This window comes from Camelus dromedarius, chromosome 9 (assembly GCF_036321535.1).
Source record: "Camelus dromedarius isolate mCamDro1 chromosome 9, mCamDro1.pat, whole genome shotgun sequence".
NCBI lineage: Eukaryota > Metazoa > Chordata > Mammalia > Artiodactyla > Camelidae > Camelus > Camelus dromedarius.
This window is the reverse complement of record NC_087444.1, coordinates 2,808,850-2,828,685: the sequence shown is the minus strand read 5'-3', so window position 1 is coordinate 2,828,685 and position 19,836 is coordinate 2,808,850. Positions and strand designations below refer to the sequence as shown.

The 19,836-nt window shown below is 38.5% G+C and overlaps 1 protein-coding gene and 1 long non-coding RNA gene across 6 annotated transcripts in view; one reads left to right on the top strand and one right to left on the bottom strand.

Annotated features, from left to right (window-relative positions):
* MTF2 (metal response element binding transcription factor 2) overlaps positions 1 to 7,661 on the bottom strand; it is a 55,889-nt gene extending 48,228 nt beyond the window's left edge. For 2 of the 5 annotated variants that reach the window (XM_010975624.3, XM_064488723.1), the window contains exon 1: positions 7,372 to 7,635. Coding sequence is in view for 2 of the 5 variants with exons in the window: in XM_064488722.1 (XP_064344792.1) it covers positions 4,915 to 4,937 (23 nt within the window). In the remaining 3 variants the exon portion in view is untranslated. Of the gene's footprint in view, positions 1 to 4,914; positions 5,240 to 7,371 lie in introns of those variants that run through there. The other 3 variants (XM_064488722.1, XM_010975616.3, XM_064488724.1) reach the window with 3 other exon arrangements.
* A 118-nt stretch (positions 7,662 to 7,779) lies between these two features.
* LOC116154752 (uncharacterized) lies at positions 7,780 to 12,356 on the top strand. Its single transcript, XR_004138690.2, has 4 exons — positions 7,780 to 7,886; positions 7,992 to 8,145; positions 8,701 to 8,833; positions 12,217 to 12,356. It is a non-coding gene; the product is annotated as an uncharacterized LOC116154752 (long non-coding RNA).
* Positions 12,357 to 19,836: the final 7,480 nt, after the last annotated feature.

Here is a 19,836-nt window from a genome sequence, read left to right as displayed (position 1 = left end):
AGAAAGGAACTGTAATCATGATACTATTTGGTGCTATAGACAGTAATATTTACTTGGTCAAAATCACATAAAAGCTGTTTATTAATTTTTAATCTTTAGAATCAACCCATAAACAAAGCACAGATAATCATGGTTAATAACGAATACTAAATGTTGTCAAAATTTAAAACAGAAAAGCAAAGTAAAGATGACAAAAATTAGAGGTGGGAGGAGGAAGAAAAACAAACATAAAGAAAAGGGCTTTTATTATAATACTCGTCTTACAAGGTGGAGGAATGAAGTGTCACTAGATGGAATACGAAAAAAATGAAAATTTTAAAAGCTATGTTAAAGAAAAATAACAAAACACAAGTCAGAGAAATCAAATCTTTAGGGGAAAGACTAGCCTTGAATCAAAGAAAGTACATTTCTTCTGATGTGAGGATGGGTAGATTTATATTTAAGTTGGTAGATACGAAGATAGGAAGTGGAAGCCGCTCATGTTTGACAACCTCAGATTTTTTCCATGAAGAGACAAAAATCTGCTTAAGGAGAGGGCAGGAATGCCAAACACCCTCCAATGCATGAAACAACCCTAACTCCCTAAAGAAACAGACTAGAGTAGCAAGTCTCAAGGTACAATCCCTGGGGATATACAAAGTCTACAAAGTCATAGCTGATTTCAAAATAATATTAAGACATTACGTACCTTCTTCACTCATTCACCCACAAGTCTAGAGTGGAATTTTTGAGAGGCTATATAATATGTGATGATTTTGCTCTTAAGATGAATGAGGTGTGCACATATGTTCTTATTTTTAAAGTTTCTTAGTTTTAAATTCTAATCAGCAAATATTGATAGGGATAAACCATGTAAAGATTCTTGAGGTCCTCAATAATTAAGAATGTAAACGGGTCCTGACACCAAAAAATTTGAGAATCACTAGTTTATACTATAATATTTTAAACTTTTAATCTTTACAAATAACCACTTTTGCTTGTTCCTCTCTACTGAACAGCAGTAGAACTCTTAAAAAAGGAATAACATCAAATTCTGCAGCCTGTTTTTGAAAAAGAAAAATGTAAGAGATGGATTTAAACATAAAGTGGAAAAGACTATGAGACCTAGGAAAAAATATTTTAAAAGACATTCAGGAGAAACTTGATTTGGAGAATTTTATCCCCCTTGACAATTCTCATTATTAACTTATTTCATCTAGAATCTTATTTTGGTTTTCTTCTTCTTCTTTTTTTTTTTTTTTTTGTGGAAGTACTGCAGATTGAACCCAGAACCTTGTGCATGCTAAACACACACTCTACCACTAAGTTACACCCATTTCCCCTTTATTTTAGTTTTACAAAGTTCTTAGAAAGTCATTTACTTCCTACCTAATGAAAAATAAATAAACCCCTCCTTATAATATCCCTAAATAAAACGATCATCTAGCCTCTGTTTAAACACTTCCTGAAAGAATTCTCTATCTCACAACACCTAAATGCGATTTTATAAAACATTTAAGTTCACAAGGTTCCCAGACTACAAAGTTCCATTAACAACTAACCACCTATTTATTTATTTACTTATTTACTTATTTACTTACTTACTTATTTACTTACTTATTTATTTATATTTTGGGGGGAGGTCATTAGGTTTATTTATTTCTTTTGAACCCAGGACCTTGTGCATGCTAGGCATGCACTCTACCCGAGCTATACCTTCCCCCTCCTAATCACCTATTTAAAATATTTTAAATGAATGTGATGGAAACAGTACTAAAATATTTTTCTTTTTCATTTCAAGTATAAAAAACATTCCTATTACTAGTTTTTCCTTTGTATGGCTCTTAGCAATGTTTTAATAAAAAATGGTAAGTTTCTAATCTTGATCCTAGAACAAAATCTAGTACTTATTAACCCTGGCAAAACAAAATCAAGAGAGAAAAATTTTAAAACACAAAAATATACGAAAGCTCGCACCAAACCTCTCAAATTAGAATCTCTAGGGTGTGAGTTCTAAGAAATTGGTCTCGTTTGTTTTGGTTCTATTTTTCGGTCTTTAGCTAGCTCTATGGGTAATTCTGGCACTCATCTGATGTCAGTTGTAACAGTTAATGCTGGTCATCCCAAAACACCAAGGACCTGTATTTTTCAAAATTTAACTAAACATGGTTTTCAAAACATTTAACATTTAGTTCAGTAACACTTCTAAATATTTATACTCAACAGGGTACGTGGTAGGTAGGTAACATGTCATAATTATGAATAGGGCAAAGTAAGTTATTCAGTATTAGACATCCTTATCATCCGGAGAGGAAGGTTGTATGGGGTGTTTTTAGTGCATAGGCTTCATCATAAGTATACATGGCTCTCTTGTTCTATATAACAATTCTTCTGGAAAAAAATTTTGGAAAACAACACTATAAAATTATATTGCACCTAGAGTTTTATAAAGTGCTTTCTCCTTGACCCTCCCAGAAATCCTGTGTATAACACAGGCAGGTAATATCCCATTTTATAGGTAAAGAACTTCAAATAGCTGCAGAGCTAGCAGATTAGGTGAAGACCCAAATCTTCGGAGTATATATTCAGTAATTCCCATTAGACAACTGTGTCTTTCCACTCCACCCACCACCACAACAAAAAAGTTGTGAGTTTTTTCTGCAATATAAACTTCACTAGTAAGGGTAGAGAAAAACAAAAGCTCATCTTTAGTTTGTTTTTATAACGTGGCTGACTGAAACCAAAACTGGACCCTGTTCTTATGCCTGCTTTTGTCCACTTTGTTCCCCTAATTTTTATTTTTTAACTAAACATTTTAACGAGATAATTGTAGATTTATATGCAGTTATAAGAAATAATAGATTCTGTGTAACTCTTACCCAGTGGTAGCATCTTTGAAAACTACAGAGTAATATCACAACCAAAAATATTACCATCAGTACAGTCAAGATATCAGTATTTCCATCATCACAAGGATCCCTCATATTCCCTGCTCCCCTAATTTTTAAATCCTCATCTTAAGCAACATTTGGAAGGTATACTCATTAAGTCCCTACTCAGTTTTATCTATTCGAAATTTGAGAACTGTATTCATAAGCCGTTAAAAAAACCTTTACATTACACAAAGTATTGGTTAGGATTGCCACGATATAATGTAAGATTCTTAAGCCACTACTACAACAATAACCTTTGCAGAGTGGGATTTTTCAAGCTAAGACTGCAGTTCTAGTTTTACAAAACAAAAATTTTAACAGATATACATACTTCATGATTCCATTTATATTAAGTTCTATTCAAAATTAAAGTGAACAGTGTTATGAAGAGGAAGGACTAAGAAAGGCTACATGTGGCTTCCTAGAAAGAGAGAACTATTCTGTAACACAATAGGTGAATAAGACACAGTTATATCCATTTGTGGAAACTGTATTGGAATTAGGCAATGGTTTCTTAGGTATGGCATCAAAAGAACAAGCAAAAAAATGAAAAAGGGATAAATTAAACTTCATCAAAATTTAAAACTTTTGTGCTTCAAAGGACACCATCAAGTGAAAAGACAACCCACAGAAAAGGAGAAAGTAACTGCAAATCATACATCTGATAAGGGACTTGTATCCAAAATACATAAAGAATGCGTACAACCCAACAATAAAAAAATAAATAGTCCAATTTTTTAAAATAGGCAAAGGACCTAAATAGACAGTTCTTCAAAGAAGGTATGCAAAAAGCGAATAACTACAGGAAAAAGATGCTCAACATATTAACCATCAGGGTAATGCAAATCAAAACCACAAGACACCACTGCACACTCACCAGAATGGTTACAATCAAAGAGATAGACAAGTACAGTCAAGGACGTGGAGAAACTGGAAGCCTCACAGTTGTAGGTGAGGCTATAGATGGTACAGGGTCAAAATGTCAAACACAGAGGTATTAGCTGACCCAGCAATCCCACTCCTAGATATGTCCCCAAGAGAAATGAAAGCAGGTGTCCATACAAACCCTGGACATGAATGTTCATAGCAGCATTATTCAGAATAGCCAAAAAGTGGAAAAAACCCAAATGTCCATCAACTGATGAATGGATAATTACAATGGGAGTATATCCATACAATGAAATATATTTTAGCCATAAAAAGAAATGAAGTACTGATACATGCCTACAACATGAATGTACCCTGAAAGCATTATGCTACATGAAAGAAGCCAGACACAAAAAGACATAAAAATGTATGATTCCATTTATATGAAATGTCCAGCAAAATATAAACACAGAATGTAGGCTAGTGGTTGCCAGGGGTAGGGAAGAATGGAGAGTAACTGCTAAAGGATAGACTTTCATTTTGAGGTGATGAAAATGTTCCAAAATAAGATAATAATGATGGGTGTACAACTCTGGATATACTAAAAATCACTGAATTGTACTTTAAAAGGGTATTATGTGTGAATTATGTATAAATAAATATAATATGTGCATTGTATCTTAATAAAACTATTATTAGCAGTGTAGAGTTAGGATTTATTTGTTATAATACATGTAAATTTTACCTCAAAAAAAAAAAACCTTTAAAAAATAATAAAAATAAAGGAGTGGGGAGTGGGTAGAAGTACAGATGAAACAAGCAAGGATACAAAAAAGTTCATTATAATTCTGTTCATTTTGTATATGTTTAAAATTTTTTATGTGTAAACGTAACAAAGTTCTTAATAATAGCCAAGTAAAATAATTTTTCTAACATACATTTTTGTTGTTTTTTTTGACAAAGGAAACAGAAATCTTGTATTTTAAAAAGACCAGAGACACTGCTACCTTCATTATTCTTTTACAATGTTACATAAAAATAGAGATATGACAGAAACATGGTGTGTCACAAAAATACTTCATCTTAAAAATGTACAGAGAATTTGAATCTCCTTAGTTCAAAGATAGTTCCTTACCCTTGCGTTCCTGTGGTTTCCATGGTTGATGGGTGACACAGTTTCTAATAAATGGATGCAATAATACTGTGCTATCCAATACATCAGCTACATGTGGCCATTTTAAATTATAAATTTAATTCTCAGTCTCACCAGCTACATTTCTTGCGTTCAACATCCACATGTACCTATGGCTACCATACTGGATAGAGCAGATATAGATAACTGCCATCACTGAAGAAAGTTCTATATGACAACACTACTCAAATACATAAAAAACATCCACAGGGAAACTTCCATATTCCAATTTAGGTGTTATCCTGTATTTTGCTGCAAGAAACAAATCCTGAAGAACAGGGGAAATAAAGCATAAAAATATCAACCAAAGAATATCATTCATGGAAGTTTAGACTAACTAAAACTACAGGTAAATTTCACTTTCAAAAACACCAAGCTACAGATTTTGGCCATAGCAACTCCTCAAAGGCAAATCTCCCCATCTGTTAAATAGATTATCACTATACTGCCAGTTTCCTAAAGTCAGATGTAAAGATTATGCTGAAATATTAATAAAGCAAATTATCCTTTCAGTCAAAGATCTAATGAAAAGATATGTTTAAAAGTATAATCCATGACATCAAAGAGCTTATGATCCATAGCAAAATATACAGAATAAAATTCCTTTCCTAGTTGAGCTTTGAGGTAACAGATATAATTATATTTTGTTTCAGCTAGAAAAAAAAGTTTAACCAGATTTCCATACTTAAAGGCCTAAAACTGTGTGTGCATTTCATCCTGATAGGTACAGATTTCCGTTAATGCCCAGTAACATGAATACGCAGTATCAGGAAGCAGGTGCACTCTTAATTCAAATATTTTAGAATATTTTTAGCACTTTAAAAAAAACTGAAGTTGAATAAATTTTAAATGTGAATTCAAATAGACTTTCATATTTAGGAGCCTAAAAAAAACAAAAACAAAAAGTTTCACCTTGTACTCCCTTTGCAAACTATCACTACAAATGCTTGGGGGAGTGTAGCACTCCAAATACCAAGAATAGAATAGAAATTTAAAATCAACTCTTTCCTTGCCAAAGCTACTAGGCACATAAAGTTGTTAGTCAAAATGGCTCCATTTAAAGCATTTCAAATCCCTGAAAAGGTCACTAAGAATTTAAGTACATTTTACTTTAGCCACATTACTTTTAAATTCACTGTCGTTGCAGTCCACAGCCCAAAAAAGGAATTCTCGAGAGAATGAAAACATGGAAATTGAAACCAGCCTGTAGGCAAGGTATACAGAAGAGTCACATGGAATCAATCTGAAGGAGAAAGTAACTACCACCGCAGCATCTGGAGTCAAATTAAATCAAGCACTATTTACATATTTCTAGTTCTATACTGACCTCACATCTCACATGGTGCTTTCTTATGTTATACACAGGCCTACCTAGGTTTCCATATTTCCATCAGTAAATGGGTTCCACCTATAACCAAAGTTAGATGCTTTAAAGCATAGAACAGCACTCCGTATCCCTTTCCCCATTGTTCACGAACCCTCGCTGTTCGTCAAATCACCCCGATAAATCCATCGGTTCCCTCTAGTTGCTTCCAAAGAAAAAAATCTTGCAACCAAGGACGCCAGACTGTAAAACACAGAGTTAAGAGTTCTGGCACTACTGAACATGTTAAGAAATCCTGGCAAATTATTTAACATCCCTTAAATCGTAATTACCTCCGTTGTAAAAATGAATACGATAATACAAATCTACAACCGAGCAGGCATATGAGTTAAATTTAATTAAGCAGAATTGCCCAGATTTTTGGTGGTCTCCGAATATAAGGCCCCTCTCTCCTACAGTACACTTTCCCTCCCACTTCTTCCCTTGAAGCTCTCAGGGTTTGCTCTCAGGGTCTACTTAGTGTCGCCCTTATCCTCGTATTCCATCGTGCCCTTCCACTCTACCCCCATCTCCAAATCCATACAATTCCACCACCCTCCGGTTCCAAGCTGCTACTTCCCTTCGCGCCCCCTAAGGTTCCAGGCAACCCCTTCACTCTGGTCCCCACGTCCCCCTCAGTCCCCATTTCCTAACGGCTCCTCCCCTACGTTCCCCACCCCCTCATCACCAGGTTCATCCTGCCCCTCCAACCGTCTCCCGCCCCTAGGTTCCTTCCTGCCCCTCCAAACACAGCTTCCCCGTCTCAACATTTCATCTCGTTCCTCCAACCGACTTCCCCAAAGTCCTGCTCGCTCCTTTAGTCCCTATTTTCTCCAGTACCCACCCAACTGACTACTCCTTTCCATCCATTCTTTTCAATATGTACACATATGCAAGGCACCCCCATACACACACTGGAGCCCCCACCCCCACCGCAATCCTCCATCTTTCCCTTTTATACTTGCTTCCTTTCTTCCTCCTCCCCACCCCCTCCACCTCCTCCGGAAGAGCCTGGTTCCCAGGCCAAGGTCTCTCACCTCATTCGGTCACTTCAGTGGTGCCAACCGCTTCATACAGGAAAAAACAACCAATCACGACCCCGTGGGCGCTTCCCCTGCGAGTCCGAGCACTTACTGGGCACCCGCCCCACCGGGCACCCCGCACAGACACACGAACAAACCGAGGTCGTGGGGACGAGGGCTGGGGGTAGAGTGAGCTTTCTTAACCGGCCTCAGACAGAGCCCACTTCACTGCAACCCTTCGCCATTTTGGTTTCCCGCGGACTGCCGGTGCATTCTGGGAGCGCGGAGCGGCTCCGACGCCGAATGGCAGCTCTCCAGGGCCGCGAGGGGGCGGGGACTGCGCGGCGAGCGCGGAAGGACACCGCTCCCTGCGGCCGCGGCCGGAGCTGAACAAAGAAGGACTCTTTAACTGTGCGTGGGACTAAGTCCTTCCGCCGCCGGCGCTAACACAATAGTGAGCGCCGCGCTGCGGCCAGTCGGCTCCCACTGCTGCTTCTGTTCTGAGGAGCGTGTCGTGTCGGACTTGCACAGTGCGTTCTTTTCCTCTGAGAGGGACGGTTCTCCCTACATCTTGCCCTGCTGACTTCCTTTCTGTGGAGAAAATGTTAAATAATGCACGTTTCTTCTGTCTTCAGCCTGAGGCCTGCCTTTGGAATTTCCGTCAGCGGGAAGAGACCGCGGATGTCAGAATTGTGTTTTGTTCGGCGATTATTGTCCAGCCCCAAATTCCTTCCTACCAGGAGCTGCTTGTGTGGAAGGTTTTCAGACTTTTTTCCCTGACGATGAAAGGTTTCTCTGTTTATCTTCTTTGCAAATCCTTGCTAATTGTGATGAAATCTGAGAATAATCTCGTGCAAAGTGGTTTATTTTAGGAATACAGAACTTTTTCGTGCTCAGGCAGACCCTTAGCCTGCCAGCCAGACCCTTAGCCTGCCTGCCGGTGCTCGGCTGCCGACAGGTCCCCAGTGACAGAGGGCATGCTTGTCTCTGACGTCCTTTGATAAAACCCAGCTCCTCTTAGTGCCGCATGGGATACCTTTGCTTATAACATTATCAAAATATTTAAAAACTCATTTTATATTTTGTCTCATATTACATCACAGGGATAATTAATACCATGCTTTTTTCTCTCTCTGAAAAAGTATCTCTTGTGGCCTAACCTCACTTTGCTCATATTTCAAAAGGAGTTCTCCTCAGCCTTTGATCTCAGGATTTGGCAGATAAACACGTTCATTTTAACAACACCGTTTTAGTCATACCCTTCTGCTTCTCCTGACTAGTAGTCTTAATCAAATTTTTAGTCTGTCGTCTTTCTACAGCTTCACTCTATCTGTTGCCTTTCAGATTTCATATAGTTTCTCGTAAACTTGCCTTCGATGCCCTTCATAATTTTGGTTGAGAGGATGACTTTAAAAAAGTAAATGCTGTTCAAAAATGGATAAAGATAATTACACAAGCAAGTATACTTGCTATGCAGGTAAGCCCAATAATAGAACATCAGTTGTTGAGATGGTCTAAATTCTCTTCAGCATTTCTCTCAAGCGGTCATCAAGCCTCAACTTCAGCGTCTCCAGGGGTTCAGTACCTAAGAGGCAGTCATTTCAATTTCACAAATGCTAACAGAAAATTCTTCTTTATATAAATGTAATCTGACTTCCTATAATTTCCATTTACTGGTCTAACTTTTGGCCTCTTTAGCCACAAGACAGTGTTCTAATCTCTTATACATTAGAGAAGTAAATGATACCTGTCTTTCTGGAACAAAAAAAAAAGCTTGCTGTTTTCCTGTGTAAACATATGAATACAAAAATGCAATCATTTAAGGAAGCCAGGTACTCAGAGAATCAAGGGCACTGAGGGAATCAGAAGAATACAAAGAATTCCTGTAATTGTGGTCTTCGAAATTTCTGTTAACTAAGCAACATGCAATGATTAGAACCTTAAGAAGAAACATGTCAAGGCCCTCAGGGGTACAAAGCAAAATAACTTCAGAGTCAACTGTACCCTTTATTGTTACCTATTTCTGTGATAGTCATAAGGGTTGTTCGCAAAAATTCTGGTTATTCTTCCTGCCAGACACAGAGTAAAATTGTACTCTTTTGCACCCTTGAAATTAGGCATGGACATGTAACTTGCCTTTACCAATAGAAGGGAAGGGGAAATGAATCACTTTCTAGGAAAATCTTTTAAGAGGCAGAGGCACATTCTGTCGCACCCCCTCCCCCCACCGTGGTGATCCTGGAAGCATGTGTTGAAATAGAACATCTGTCACTTTGAGTCCCTAAATGACAACAAGCAGAGGTTAAAATTGTGCAACCATCACCACAATCCAATTTTAGAACATTTCTACCACCCTAAAAATAATTCATTATGCCCAATTGCAATCAGTTCCTGTTCTGAGTCCCAACCCCAGGCAATCTGTCTCTATAGATTTGCCTTTCTGGCCATTTCATATAAATGGACTCATACAATAAGGTAATCTTTTGGTCTTTTTTTTTTTTTTTTTTCACTCGACGCGATGATTTTGAGGTTCATCCATGTTGTACCATGTGTCCCTAGTTCTTTCCTTTATATTGCTGAATAGTACTCCATTGTATGAATGTACTATATTTTATTTATCTGTTCACCAGTTGATGCACATTTGCATTGTTTCCAGTTTAAGGCTATTATGAATACTGCTCCTATGAACATTTGTGCATAAGTCTTGTGTAGAACTTGTTTTTATTTTTCTTGGATAGATTCCTAGAAGGGGAATTACTGCATTGTATGGTAAGTTATGTTTAACCTTTAAAGATATTGCCAAGGTGTTTTCTAAAACATGAGCAATGTGGGAGGGTTCCAATTTCTCCACATCCTCACCAATACTTGTTATTGTCTTTCTTTTGTATTTACTCATTCCAGTGGGAGTAAAGTGGTCGCTCTTTGTGGTTTCAATCTGTATTTCCCTAATGGCTAATGATGTGAAGAATCTTTTCATGTGCTTATTAGCCACTCATATCTTCTTTGGTGAAGCATATATTCAAATCTTTTGCCTGCTTTTTAACTGGGCTGTTCAAGTATTTATCAAGTTGTAAGAAGTCTTTATATACCCAGATATAAGTAGTTTATCAAATACATGATTAGCAAATATTTTCTCCTAGTCTACTGCTTTTCTTTTCATTTTCTTAATGGTGTTTTTTGAAGCACGAAAGTTTCTTAATTTTGATGAAGTCTAATTTATCTTTTTTTAATATGCTTTTGATGTTATACCTAAGAACTCTTTGCCTAATCCAAGATCACAGAGGTTTTCTATTTTGTTTTCTTCTGGAAGTTTTGTAGGTTTAGCTCTTGCATTTAAGTCTATGATCCATTTTGAGTTAATTTTTGTGTATACTGTTAGGTATGGACCTATATTCTTTTTGCATGTAGATACTTAATTAAAGATTTAAACTCTTGTGTTAAGTCACTGCAATCTGGAATTGTTTGCCACCCAGCATATTTTAGTCTACTCTGACTGAAACAATATAGATATGTTAATATGTAACAGAACTCAATAGTAGCATTGAATTCTCTACCAAAATCAAACCCAAAAATGAAAAATACAAAAATTTGAGCAGGATATTCAAAATGTTAGTTAATCCTCAAAATTTATAATTGAAAAGTCACAGGGAATGTTATAAAATACTATGTTTATAAACCTGCAAGCTCTCAGTTATTAGCTATTACTTTCTGTGGAAAAAGGCTAGAAGTCCTTTCGCATTGTTCATTATGCAGAGTTAGCAATGCAAATAAGCAGGCAAGTCAGAGACGTCAAAGAAACATTCTCTGTCCTCACAGAGTTTGCTTTCATTGGTCTGAAAAAGGAAATAAATCTGAAACATCAAAAAAAAGTTTTGATAATAATCAGATAAAAAAGATTTATTGAAATTCCTTTCGTTTTTATCCAAAGCTTAAACCTCCATACATAACATGAACATTGCTTTTAAACCTGGTTATTTGTTGTAAAAAATGTACATGGCAAATTTAGACTCCTCATATAATACATCTTAAAATATATTGTGCCCAGTGTCAATTTATTGCTTATCATTTCCAAATTCACCCTTGCTGTGTGAAAATGGATGTGAACCCTTAAAATATTTTTCCCTCACCAACTGGCATAATATGAAGCTTTGTCAGAGGACTGTGCTGGAGACAGCATGCATTACAAAACAGTTTTCTTTCCTGGTTCCAAGGTACACTTTCAGCAGCCTCCTGCAGTGTGCACAGCTTCCCCAGAGCTGGTATCCTGTAGTACGTGCACCCTCCTCAGACTTGTCGAATCATCTTCCCCCTACCCTAACCCCAGAAGAATTTACATGTGCTACCATCAAGTGATATTTTTGCTGTCTTGGCAGTCAAAAATTTAAGTTGAGTAAAAAGTGTGTGTGCAGTCACAACAAATCAATTAAGGGTCATAAGAGCTAGGTTCCAATTCATGCTTATGGCATCCCTGCTTATGACACAAGCTTTTGAAGATCAACTCACCAAAATCTAGGGGTGAGAATGGGGGAGAGGAGAGAGAGAGAGAGAGAATTATCCAATGGTATAATGATAGACTGTCTTACCTGCTTCACTCTGTTATTTTTGTCCACTGGACAAGATAAGAAAAGGCATGAGGTGAGAGGCAGAGCAACAGAAGCAGGAACCCTGGGGAACAAAGGGCCTCAGTTGCTGGTCAGCCTCTCTCACTTTATTAGCTGAGTGATCTTGGGCAAGTTTCCCAAACTCTCAGAGCCTGAGCTTTGTGAGCTCAACGGGAAGGATGAGAACATCAACATAAAGCTTTATCATTGGGTTAAATGAAGTAATATTTGTAAAAGTGCTTTTTTTTTTCTCTTACAGCAAGTGTTACCTGTCTGACTCCCCTGATTCAACTACGAGCTCCTTGAGGGTAGGAGGACATTACTGTTCTTTATACCCCTATTCCTGGAAATACATCTGGACCACAGATCTCCCTTTATACAAATAAAATTTTAAATGGATATTTATTTATTTCACAATAAGTAACAGAAGAACTATGCTATATTGTGTTCAGGACAGGGTACAAGCATTGATAATATACATCCACAAAGTGGGCTGGAGGGCGTAGTGTCTGGAGATAGTGACATTAATAAGTAATTAAGATACAGGGAAAATGTACAGAGGTGTGAAAGGGTGTGATGTATGCTAGGAATGAGAACAAATTTAGTGGAACCTAGTATGAAGGGTAGAAACAAGGGCAGAAAGGTGATTGGGTCTTATTGTGAGAGGCCTTGATTACAAGAGTCATGATTACAACCAGAACAAGACTTGGAAGTGTAGAAGCCCTTGCCTTGGTGTTGCCTGCAAACAGACCATAAAGTATATAGGATCCTCCATCTCTCTCTGTCTCTGTCCCTGCCTCTCTCTCTGTCTCTGTCTCTCTCTGTTTCTGCTCCTTTCTGAATGATGTTTCATTCTCTTCTTCTGCACATGGCTTTCTCTGTTTAGTGGGAAACATGGCTTTTAGGAAGGTTACATTTTACAATAGGAACCAATTAAGAAAAATAAATTTCCTTCCTCCACCTCCTTCCCTCATCCCTACTCCTCACCTTTAGAGTTCCCACTGAAAAAAATCCCACAGAAGTATTCTGATGGGCTAGGCTTGGGTTACGTGCCCAACCAGATGTTATAGGCAAGATGAGCTTTTCAATAAAAATTGGATTGATGCCCATCCCTGTAGCCAAAGAAGTGGATATTTTTATTAACTGCCAGTACAAGAGGCACAACTGGTGTGGAAGAGAAGATGTTTTCCCAAAGAAGGGGTTGCTATTCTGGGCTGTCAAAATATTTTGAGTCTACTAACATGCAATAAAGTTTGAACTTCCATTATATAATAATAATGATAATGATAATAATAATAATATGTATTGAATGTTCACTGTCTGCTAAGATGTGTGAAAAAGTACTTTATATATGTTACTTTATTTAATATTCCTCAAAACCCTATGAGGAAGATATTATTAATTCTTATTTTACTTATAAAGCAACGGAGATACACAGAAGATAAGCAAATTGTCCATGGTCACACAACAGTAAGTGCAGATTTGAATCCAGTTTTGTTTGACTCTGGACTCTACTCTTTAACCACTATCCTACATAGAAATAGGAGAACCATCAGAGGATTTAAAATAAATCCATCCTGCGGAAATACCTCTCTGGTGGTAGTGTGGAAATTGGATTCAAAATGAGAAATACTGTGAATAAAGAGGCCACTGCAACTGTCCAGGTGAGTAATGGGTGAAGGCTTGAACAGAGAGGAAAGAAGAAACTTCAGAGAGGTGACACTAACAAAACTTGGAAGTCACTAAAGAGATAGGTGAAAGGATGAATCGATTCGAGGATAATCTTTGAGGTTTGTGGCTTGAGTGAAATGAGAAACGATGACTGTATTTCTTTGTTTCTTCTTCCCTCCTTCCTTTCTTCTTTCCCTTCTTTTTTTTGCAAAGATTGGATAAGGTGGTTGTTGAACAATTTGAGGGGTAAACTAACTGAGTTTAAGGTGCACATGGAATATGAAAACGAGATGTCTTGTATGCAGCAGGAAGTGCATCCAGAGTGCAGTAAGGGGAGGGCTGATGCTGGACGGGACAGTACACACTGCACTCCGATCCAGTTTGCGTCACTGGTGCTCTTCCCTGTTTCTCCTGTGCCAGGAACAAGAGCTTGGCACAAATAATAGTTATAACTGAATCAGAATGTATTTAATTAAATAATATTAGGTATTAAAATTTAATTGCACAAAATGTGCACATTAAATTGGAGTATTTGAAGGGTTGTTGACAAAAGACAGGAATGAATAGTGTCCATTTGTGTATTTTATGTCACCATTGTCATTAGTTAATGATTATCTCTATGTGGTAAGATTTCTTTTCTTCTTTATATTTCTCCCTATTTCCTAATTTTTCTACTCTTGTAATGTTTAAAAGATTTGTTAAAACTCATGCAGTGCAGTGATATAGGTTTCTGGTCACGTAACCCATGAGAAAATGTAGATACTGTTAGCTAGCAGTGTTTGAGAGCTCCCAGGCTATCAAAACGTACGCTCTTTGGGAGCTCTCCAGGGTACTGGACTGCCTCTCCTGAAATTCTGATCTGTGAACTAGATCTTTGTGTCTCTTCTGCCCTGCTTGCTCTTGGTCTACCCTGAATTCTGCCTTTTGATCAGCTGGCTGTCTCAACTATCTCTTAACCGGTAACTTAGTTCTCTGGATGAGTTCCCAACAGGGTTTAACTATTAATCTTATGCTGATGCCTTCAAAATCTATAGAAGCAGTAACTTTCTTCCCACCTAAATTCCTCTATTCCATTTCTATTACTATTAGCCTTCCTTAATTTATCTAGCAAATACTATTAAGTGCAAACAGAGAGGTACAATGCAAAACTATGAAACTTCCAGAAGGTAATATAGGAGACAGTCTATGTGATTTGGGTTTGGCAGTTCATTTTTAGATGCAACCCCAATACCGTGTTCCGTGAACTAAAAAATTGATTAAGGTGAACTTTATGAAAATTAGTGTCATTCTGCATAAGACACCATTAAGAGAATGAAAAACAAAACAATGATTGGGAGAAAATATTTGAAAAACACATATCCACTAAAGCATATAGCCAGAAAATACAATGAACATTTTAAGATCAACAATAAGAAATCAAACAACCTAATTAAAATGGGCAAAAAACCTGAACAAATATCTTACCAAAGAAAATATACAGATGGCAAATAAAGCATGTGGAAAGATGCTCAACATCATATGTCATTAGGGAAATTAAAACAATGAGATAATACTACACACCATTAGAATGGCTAAACTCCAAAATGCTGATAGCACCAAATGCTGGTGATGATATAGAGCAACAGAAGCTCTCATCATTGCTGGAGAATGGAACAGGCACTTTGGAAGACAGTTTGGCAATTTCTTACAAAATTAGATATAATCTTACCATATAATCTATGGGTCACAATCTTAGGTGTTTACCCAAATAAATATGTTCACACAAAAACTTGCACATGAATGTTTATATATGTTTGTAGCAAAACAAGAAGAAACTAATATGTCCTTCAACAGGTGAATGGACAAACTATGGTACATCTATACAGTGGAATATTATTCAGTGATAAAAAGAAGTGAGCTATGAAGCCATGAAAAGACATGGAGGAAACTTAAATGCATATTGCTAAGTGAAAAAAGCCAGTCTGAAAAGGCTACATACTGTATGAGTTCAACAATATGATGTTCTGGAAAAGGCAAAATTATAGAGATGGTAAAAAATCAATAGTTGCCAGGGGCTAAGGAGGAGAGAGAGGGAGAAATGAATAGGAAGAGCACAGGGAATTTGGGACTGATGAAACATGATTCAACTGTCAAATCCCAAAGAACTATACAACACAAACTGAATGTGAACTACAGACTTCAGTTAACATTTCAATATTGTTTCATTAATTGCAACAAATGTGCCACACTAAAGACATAATAGAGAGAGGATAATTATATGGTAACTCTCTGTACTATTAGCTCAATTTTTCTATAAACCTAAACCTTCTAAAAATTAAAATCTATTAATAAAAACGTTATTGAGTATATATTATATGTCAGCCATTGCACTAGGAACTGGGGTCACTGGGCCTCTTGGCATTTCAGTGTAGTGTGTGGGGTGGGGGGGCCAGATACTAGTGAAATATTGACACAAGTGCATAATTACATACTACTGTGAATGAAAGCTTCATAGGTCTATGGGAGTTTATACCTAGCCTGGAGAGCTAAGGAAGTCTTCCCTAAGGAAGAGATGTTAGAACCATGTTCTCTAAGGGGAGAGGGTATAGCTCGAGTGGTAGAGCACATGCCTAGCATGCATGAAGTCACAGGCTCAATCCCCAGTACCACCTCTAAAAGTAAGCTAATTAGCTACCTTCCCACCAGAATAAAATAAATAATACAATGATAAATGAATAAAATATTAAAAAAAAACTGTGATCTCTAGGTGAATAGGAGTTAATCAGATGTGTGGTTTTGTTTGTTTGTGACAGTACAGAGATTCACCCCTTTTATTTTTTACTGAAAATGCCTCCCAAAAAGGAGCCACAAGGCATAGCCAAGTGTGATACTAGAGACCTCTCCCCTTGCTGCAGGCTGTTTTGACAATTACATTAAAGATACCAGGGCCCCATCACCAAACAGGACTCAACACGTTAATAACCCCCCCAGCTGCACAACACAGTAGGTGCCACGCAGGCTCGCTGCGGCCAGGATGGCACAGACAGCTGCCGCTCCACCAGTCCGGCTTCTCTCCTCTCCTGAGGTAAAGTCCTCAACGACCAAGTTGAGGGTCATACTCCTCCTCTTTAGGCAGCCAGGCCAGTGGTTGGAAGGCCGGGTAATGTTAACTAAGACCCAGGAAATCTCTGTTTCTGACGGGATCACTGTTTCCACGGAGGGAGCACCAGAAGCCTGGGGCCACCAGGGCCTGCACTGCCCAGTGCATCTCTCAGGCCAGCAGAGCCAGGCTCCCACCTCACTGCTCCCTTCAGCTGCACTCCTCCCGCACTGGGTTCCATTATGCCTTTTTTAAACAATTCTGTATAATGAGTTGAGAGCAGACAGGTATATTTAATGGCCTCACTCAGCACTCCAGAATCATCAATATGGAACCTCTGGATGTCATTCATCTGCCAGCTTCCCCCAACCACTGTAGAAAAGGCAAAATTATAAAGATGGTAAAAAAATCAATAGTTGCTGTAGTCATTCCTCCGTTAGAGCTAGAGTTAGGGTCAGGGTAGGGCCGAGAGGGACGCACATTAAGAGGGAGAGCATTGCTGACAGAGGGTGTGTGAGGTCCTATAGTGAGATGCAGTATGTATGGGACTGAAGGAAGAAGACCCATGTGGCTGGAGCACGGAAAGCAGAGGTCAGTGCACAAGCTGGAGCTGAAGAGGCTGGTGGGGCTACCCTACAGAGGATGCTATGGGCCAGAAAAAAGCGGTTCGCATTCTTAACCTAAAATCAGTAGGAAGAGCCTCAGCAGGGTGTTAACATGATTGCATTTGAAAAAGACGTCTGGTTACTTGGTGAAGAAAAGACCACAGGATTTCTCAACCTCAGCACTATCGACATTTTGGGATGGGTAATTCTTTGTTGGGGGGCGGGGGGCTGTCCTGTGCGTTGTAGGATGTTTAGCAGCATCCTTGGCACCTCCACACTGTACGTAGTGCCCACACATGGAGTTGAGGCAACCAAGGTCTCCAGACATTGCCAAATGTTCCCGAGGGGCAGAGTCACCCCTAGTTGAAAATCGCTGAATTAAGGAAGCACAAGGGAGAGTGATGGAGGGGGTTAAAGGGAGCGGGAAAGAAGAAACTGGGGATTGGACTTTTGTACCTCTTGGGGAGTGATGGAAATGTTAGCTATGTTGATTGTGGTGGTGGTTTAATTGATGCGTACATCTATCAAAACTTATCAAATCGTATATCTGAAATATGTGTTATTTATTGTACAGGAATCATACCATAATACAGGTGTTTAAAGAGAGAGAATGAATGATGGGGACTGTTTGCCAGTTTCACGGTCGCTCAGGTAGATTATGGTAGCTAAGAGCTGAGGAGGTAGAAAAGGAACAAAGTGGATTGACTAGGCTTAGGGTTAGGGATTAGGGAGATGTTTAGGAAGTAAAGTCAACGATACAGGTTGCTTGGTTGAAATGGAAGGAGAAGGTGAGAGGAATTAAGGCGAATGAGTGATTCTGCTTAAGCTTATGGGCAAGGGGTAGTACCATGAATTAAATTCCAGGCAGGTCCTGGATGTTGAGCCCGGGTAAGAGTGGAGAAAGGCTTCTGGAAGTGTCAGGATATGTATTCTTTTGCATATAGGAGGGACATAAATCACTGGAGGCTGAAGGGCAAACTGTGGTAGTCAATTTATTGGGAGCCCCAGGGAGACACGCCTCCTGGCATTCATGCCCCTGCGTCATCCCTCCACTTGAGTCTAGGTTGGCTTTGTGACCTTTAGCAAATGGAATATGGCCAAATCAATATTGTGGGGCTTCTGAGCCAAGGTTAAGAAGGCCTGGCAGCTCCGCCATTTGTGCGCTGGGGGAAGCTAGTGGCCATTTAAGAAGTCTGAAGTACCCAGCTTTGCTATTTGGAGAAGCCACATGGAAGGTAAATGAGGTCCCCTGCCAGCAGTGCCACCTAAGCTTCCAGTTGACAGCCCCAGCTTGCCACCCACGTTGGTGAGGCCACCTTGGAAGTGCGTACTCCAGCTCCAGTCAAGCTACCTTAGCTGGTACCACATGGAGCTGATGAACTGTCCCCATCGAGCCCTGACCGAACTGCAGAATTATGAGCAAATAAGTTGTTGTTTAAGGCTGGCAAGTTTTGAGACGTTTTGTTGCACAGCAATAGATAACTGAAATAGCCTCTCTAAGGCTCAGCTTCATTTACTGTAAGTTAGAAATAATAATAGTACCTACCTCCGATTTGTTGTAAGGATAAGTTAAATAATGCCTGGCACTAGAAGTGCTCAAATATTGCTATTATTATTCTGGTAGGCACCACGAAAGTGCTTGATGGTTGATAATTTTATTGGACAACAGTTATAAGGATTGTCAATATTAACAGAGCCGTTGTACCTTCATTACCTCCCTATATTGAACAGAACTTCTCAGTCTGCTCCCTTTTTTGCTTCAAAGCATTTATCACCATTTGAAAATACATTTTTATTATCTGTCTTCCACACTAGAATATAAACTCCATGAGAGTTAAGACACTGTTTTATTTACTGTGATACCCTAGTGCCTAGAACAGTGCCTTGTCACACATATGATCAATGAATATTTGTTGAATGAGTAAATGAATGGGTGTTGTTGCTCACACATGCCCATTTTTCACTAAGGAAATAATGGAAAATTTCCCGTATTTTACCGAAAGCTTAAAACTTATCAGTTATTCCTTCTCAACACAGCGAGATTGGTTGATTAAACAATAAAACTACTTTGCTCTTCTATTAGGAAATCTTGGGGTACAAACAGTATAAAAGTAGGCAGACTACAATTGCAGAGCAACCTAAATTCAACCTGTTTAATTTAGTTTATTAAACTTTACAAGCTAATTCTTCAGCTTTTATTCCTTGAGTTAGTCACACCTGGGTCCCAGATCGTTAAGATACTCAGTTAGCTTTAAACTTCACTCTTTATTTCAGCCTAAATCTGTCTTAGACACAAGCCAAGCACACAACCATGGAATCAGTGGCTTCTTCAGCTGAGGTTTAGCCAGGACACTTCATCACGAATGGTTCTTCTTAAGCACACAGCAGTTTAGCTCTTAAAATGCTTCTCTTCTCTTCTGCTTTCAAAAGTTTCTAAAGGTTACCTCCAATAGATTCGATCCACATAACCTGAAATCTGATCTAACCTCTAAAAGTTTCTTCATCCCCTTCACCCCATCCGGTT